The sequence below is a fragment of the Cherax quadricarinatus genome, chromosome 56 (genome assembly GCF_038502225.1).
Source record: "Cherax quadricarinatus isolate ZL_2023a chromosome 56, ASM3850222v1, whole genome shotgun sequence".
Taxonomy (NCBI): Eukaryota; Metazoa; Arthropoda; class Malacostraca; order Decapoda; family Parastacidae; genus Cherax; species Cherax quadricarinatus.
In genome coordinates, this window is record NC_091347.1 from 22,648,906 (window position 1) to 22,655,081 (window position 6,176).

At 38.3% G+C, this 6,176-nt stretch overlaps 1 protein-coding gene across 2 annotated transcripts in view; it reads left to right on the top strand.

Moving 5' to 3' along the window:
* Positions 1–422: 422 nt before the first annotated feature.
* Positions 423–6,176, top strand: part of LOC128700816 (cathepsin L-like peptidase) — a 7,078-nt gene continuing 1,324 nt past the window's right edge. The window contains exons 1-5 of one of the 2 annotated variants that reach the window (XM_070097217.1): positions 423–560; positions 2,075–2,202; positions 3,225–3,377; positions 3,969–4,166; positions 5,216–5,401. In XM_070097217.1, the coding sequence (XP_069953318.1) occupies positions 2,083–2,202; positions 3,225–3,377; positions 3,969–4,166; positions 5,216–5,401 (657 nt within the window). In that variant the 5' untranslated portion in view covers positions 423–560; positions 2,075–2,082. Of the gene's footprint in view, positions 561–1,667; positions 1,693–2,074; positions 2,203–3,224; positions 3,378–3,968; positions 4,167–5,215; positions 5,402–6,176 lie in introns of those variants that run through there. The other variant, XM_070097218.1, reaches the window with a different exon arrangement.

Below are 6,176 nucleotides of genomic sequence, written 5' to 3' on the forward strand. Positions count from 1 at the left end.
ACTAAATTTAAAAGGAGAAACTTTAGTTTTTTCTTTTGGGCCACCCTGCCTCGGTGGGATATGGCTGGTATGTTGAAAGAAAGAATAGATTTATATATATATATATATATATATATATATATATATATATATATATATATATATATATATATATATATATATATATATATATATATATATGTATGTATGTATGTATGTATATATATACTGGCAGGGCCAGGAGCTATGACTCGACCCCATGCAACAAGCACAAATAGGCGAGTATATACAGTGTGTGCGCGCGTTTGCGCGCTAGCGAGTGATTTTTTTTTTCTTGCGTAATGTAATGTGTAATGCATAATTCAAGTCTGGCATCTTGGTTTATTAGGTTTAAAATCTAATCGACTTCACAAGTCATTTAAAACTGTATGCCATATGTACACCTATTGCGAAGACTTTAATTAATCCTTAAAATGGGGATTAAAGTCAAGTGTGTGTACACACACAGGTAGACACCTGTGTGTATATAACCTTGAGGCAGCCACTGCAAGTCACTCGGGACTCTCACACCAGGAAAGAAGGTTGGTGCTTGCCCAGTTGCCCTATTCTAAAATGGTCTTAGTCCATAAATTCCAGCTAATATTTTTTTTGTAATGCTCAAGAAATGGTATACTTAATCCCAGGAATTGGAGATATCCTCCCCACTTCATAGGATAATACCTGATTACTTCCAGTGGTGTGTGAACCATACGTGATTAATACCAGTGAAAATAATGCTTCAAAAATGACAGACTGTATTTTCAGTTATATTACATGTAATATATGTATGATTAAGTGTATCTGTATAGGAGAATTAAGTATTTAGGCAGTGTGTTAACATATATCGGTTATTACATCATCTTCTGCCACTGTCCCTTCAAGACGGGTCCTTGGTGCTGGTGGAGGGCGCTTGATTCAAAGAATTGGAGCTATCCTCTCCTTGGATCAAACTTGATTACCTCTTATGCCCCAGGTGGTGTATGACCCTTACGGGTTTCGCCCTTCCGATGAAGTTTAGTGTTGCACTTCATACATGTATTGAAAATAATTTACAACCACAAGCCTCGTTCACTTCCTCCCCAACACCACATCCCTCTCACACCTGTATCCTCCATCACCACCATAACTCCCCCTCCATCACCACCATCACCCTTCCTCCATCACCACCATCACCCTTCCTCCACCACAACCCCCATCACCACCACAATCCCATTACCACAACCCCCATCACCACCACAAGCCCCATCACCACCACAACCCCCATCACAACCACAACCCCTATCACCACAACCACAACCCCTATCACCACAACCCCCATCACCACCACAACCCCCATCACCACCACAACCCCCATCACCACCACAACCCCCATCACCACCACAACCCCCATCACCACCACAACTCCCATCACCACCACAACCCCCATCACCACCACAACCCCCATCACCACCACAACCCCCTATCACAACACCTCCTCCACCTCATCCCCTCCACCACCACAACCCCCTCCTTCATCATAGCCCATACTTCACCACCATCACCATTCCTCCACCACAACCCCTTCCTCATCTTATCAAGTAAGTAACAGCGTGCTATCAGAACCACAGTCAGTGATCATTCCCACTGCGTTCACTGATACGATGATTCAAAGTAAAAAACTTCCGCATGAACGAGGTAAATTCTCTTCAGTTATATACAAGTGGATGCATATTATAATCAATATAAGGTGTATACAAGAGTAAATACTCTTGTATATACCCTCTACTCTAAAGAAAATTATACGAGGCCTGGTCATGGACCGGGCCGCGGGGGCGTTGACCCCTGCAACATCCTCCAGGTATATAGGGTATATCCTAAAGGTATATACACATGTATTGAAGTGTATATACTCTAGAGGTATATACACGTTAGTATATGATGTATACTCCAGAGTTGTCACATGTGAATAATGATTCAACACTGCAGCCGTGTCTCAATCAGGTTAGTGCACATTTTTTTAACTCATCCATGACTGGGGAAAGCTTTGATCCATGAATGATGTAAGCCAACTCCACAGCTTGACAGATGTGGCGTGGAGTGGCTGAGTTGACTGTGGTGGTGACCGTGGTGGTGACTGTGGTGGGGAAGGTTGCAACTGCAGCCTCCATTATCTCCCTGGCACACGATGAGTGGGAACTTTTCAAGGTATGGTATTACAACTATAGATTTCACATGTATAAGAAAATTACAAAAATGATACATCCTTAGTGTTTGTGTATGTAGATATAAATCCGTATGTACACCTGTTAACCCTTTTGGGGCCTAGTTCCTAGGCCTTTTGTGTATCCATATGCTCTTGGGCTACCCTCCACAGGATGGATATGGGGTGCACAATAAACCAGTCACTTCGGTGGCAAAAATCTAAAAATCTAAATTGTTATGAAACTCCTTTGGGAATCAGAGTAGGACTAAAAAATAGTCGCAATACCGTGGATGAAACAATTAATTAAAATAACCCACAATTTCGCTGGAGGATTATTTCATGGTCCTTTCGAGTGAGTCAGATTAATGCTAATACTAGTAATAATTCTACTACCAATATTATTATTCACAAGGTCAATTAATATATTTATAATTATGTAATTTGTTTAAACATATACATTATATACAGGATAAATGCACCAAGATGTGTGCTCACCTATGTAGCTGCAGGGGTCAATTCACAGCTCCTGATGTGTATACTCCAAGAAATTACATATCCCAGATGTGTATATCAGTGTATTTGCAGAGATGTGTATATCAGTGTAAATACCAAGAGGTGTATATTTCTGTAGATACACACACAGATTTGCATAGTAATGCTTATACACCGAGAGGGGTATATATATATATATATATATATATATATATATATATATATATATATATTTATATATTTATATATATATATATATATAGGATATAGGGAAGTACCACCTCTATAGCTGGAATGGGGACCCTCATCCTCAGAGAAGACAATAAACGTACCTCAGAGAAAACTCAAGGTTCTCCCCGGAGCTGTTTGAATATATTTATATATATATATATAGATAATACATATATATAATATATTAATATATATATATATATTTATATATATATATATATACACCTAGTTTATTTTTTTAGCCATATTTTATGTTCTTAAGAATAGAATATAAATTTTACAAACTGAGTTAATTATACAGTTGGAATACCAGAAGCAGTATAGCAGCTTGGAGGAAGAAGACTACCGCATGAAGATCTTTTTCGATAACAAACACAGAGTGCTGGAGCATAATAAACTTTATGCACAGAACCTCACGTCTTTCAAGCTCGAAGTCAATCAATTTGGAGATATGGTACGTCATTCATCAGATATGCTCTCTGTCTTTGTCTTTCCACTCGACATACAGCACGATATATAATATTCATAAATCAGTTATAACTAATACTTAAATGTATACACATAATATCATCCCTCCACTTGTAGACTTGTCTTGCATCACTGAGTATCATATTTTGTCTTCAATTTAACCCTTCAACGGAAAGTACATTGATACTGTTGAAGGGCTGTTGATCACAGGAATTATATCTACCCTCCTCTTCCTCATCTCAGACCTAATTATCTCCCGTTCTTTAGGCGCTGTATAACCTTGAGAGATAAGCGCTTCTCCATGAATATAAACATAGTCTAAAATCGTATTCATTAACTACAAGAAACTGTGTTCAATATAACTTATATAAGTTTAGCTCTAACCCCCTTAAATTTAATGGGTTAGTTTAGCATAATATCTTTAATATGTATCCTATCCCCTTCCTGTGGGCGGTAGTCGAAGGATTACAGAGGCTCGTGAGTCCAGGGTTACGATCGTAATTAGTTGTTTATGTAGACATGAATTCAGTCATAAAAATAATACACACAGTTGCCTAAAATAAAACTTACTCAACAGCTACGAGAAGAGATTGTGTCTTTAGCGAGTGGCTTTGACAAGATGAAAACCAGTAATGGCAGCCACAGCACTGGCGCTACTTACATTGCTCCTGACGGTGATGTGAAGCTTCCCTCCACCGTGGATTGGCGTAAGAAGGGTGCCGTTACTGGTGTCAAGAGCCAGGGCCAGTGTGCTTCAGGCTGGGCATTCTCGACTGTAAGTTGCAACCGAAAGATTCCATGTTCGATGATCTTAGGTAAGGGGAAAATGTGGTAGTCTTAGAGAGGCGAGAAAGAACGGTATTTGTGTTTTTTAGATTATTTCATTGACATTTTTGTTTATGATGTATACTTGGGTTAATGCCCAGGGATTACTCCCTCATTTTTTTTTTTAATCCTAATAGAGTTCCTCCATTCGCAAGGAGGGGGAAGGGAAGTGCCTTGATGCCAGTGAAGGGTTCTTGAGCCGAAGAATTGGAACCACTCTCCCTTGGATCAAACCTAATTACCTCCATTCCCCAGACGTTATATGACCTTTATTCAAGCAAAGTTTAAGTGCTTTATATTGAAGAAGAGTTGAATGAGTTAGGAGACCGAGCAAGTATGTACAGCAGATTAGATATAAGGTAGATAACAAATCATGTGACTTGCGATATCCGTGCACTGTTGGAAAGACAGATATGGAACTAGTAGTAGTGAATGTATTTTTCTTCTTTGGGGGTCAGACTGCCTTATTGGCTTCAAGTGTAATAGCTTGTGTTTAAAGCCTGAGAATAGACTGTACTAACATTAAGGATACATTAATTCCTAAATTATAGTTTAAATTCAGTATATACATTAAAGATATATCTCTCAGTGTAGGTTTACGTTCTCACTCCTTTTAGGGGAAATTTCCGATTTGTTATAACATATGTATTATTATTTTCACTGAAAAACGCCAACCTGTAAGGTCTTATATTACCTGGGGAATGAGGCAATCATATATGACATAAGGAAGGCGAGTACTTCTATTTTTTGGACAAATAGTCCTTCACCTGTATTTAGGCAGCCCTACTCCCCTCTAAATAAAAATAATACATAGAAGAGAAGTGAGCTGAGGTACAATAATGGGTCTCTGTAAAGGAGTTGAGGTAGAATAACAGACCTGTAAGTGATCTGTGGCAGAATAGGATAACTTAGCCGGTAAATGAGTTGAGGTATAATAATAGCTCTTAGCCTGTAAATTCAACGACATAAAGAAATTAATAAGCTTCTTATTTTTGTCAGACAGGGTCACTTGAAGGTCAGCACTACCGTCGGTGGGGTCGCCTGCTGAACATCTCAGAACAGAACCTGATAGACTGCTGTCATCTGTGTTATGGCTGCCAGGGAGGTCGCATGGACTACGCTTTCACCTACATCTTGCAGAATGGTGGCATCGATAGTGAGAGTTACTACCCATACCAGGCCCTGGTAAAGAATATTTGTGGATAACATGATGAAAATTTCAGGGGTCGGAGAAGAAAGTTTTGTAGATTTAGCCCAGAGGGAAGAGTTTACTAGGACAGCCTCACTAATTATGCGAGTGAACATACCCAGATAGACAAAATACATATATGAGCCCAAATGCACAAATAACCCGCACATAGAAGAGAGAAGTTTACGACGACGTTTCGGTCCGACTTGGACAGTTAGTTTACACACCTTTGATGATATGAAGTCCATCATTGGTTGATTCAATATAATATACATGAATCATGACGTTTACAGTTATTCTTATCAACATATAACACATTTACAATTATTATAATTACCGCCGTTGGAATTCCTTATAATTATTTCATAAACTGGAAACGGAAACGACCGTTTCGGTCCTTCCTGGACCATTGTCAAGTTGCGAGTGACTTAATAATGGTCTATGAGGGACCCAAACGTCGTCTGATTTGCATATTAATTTCTGGGTTGTGGATTCAAGGGATAGATAAGTGGCAACATTTAAGGACTAAAGTTAACTGTCGGTGGAAGATAATATTAAGCTTTATTTATAATGTAGGAAACAAACATCTAAAAATTTTTTTAGACAAGAATTACAAAAATGAAGATTACAAGTGTTCAGCTTATCAGTTGATTTATATGAATTATACGTCTCAAGATTTTACCAGGATCCGACTTTTTTTAAGTATTCAAATTATTATTATTATTAGTAGTAGAATATGTATTATTATAACAGAACCATTAACGTAATGTA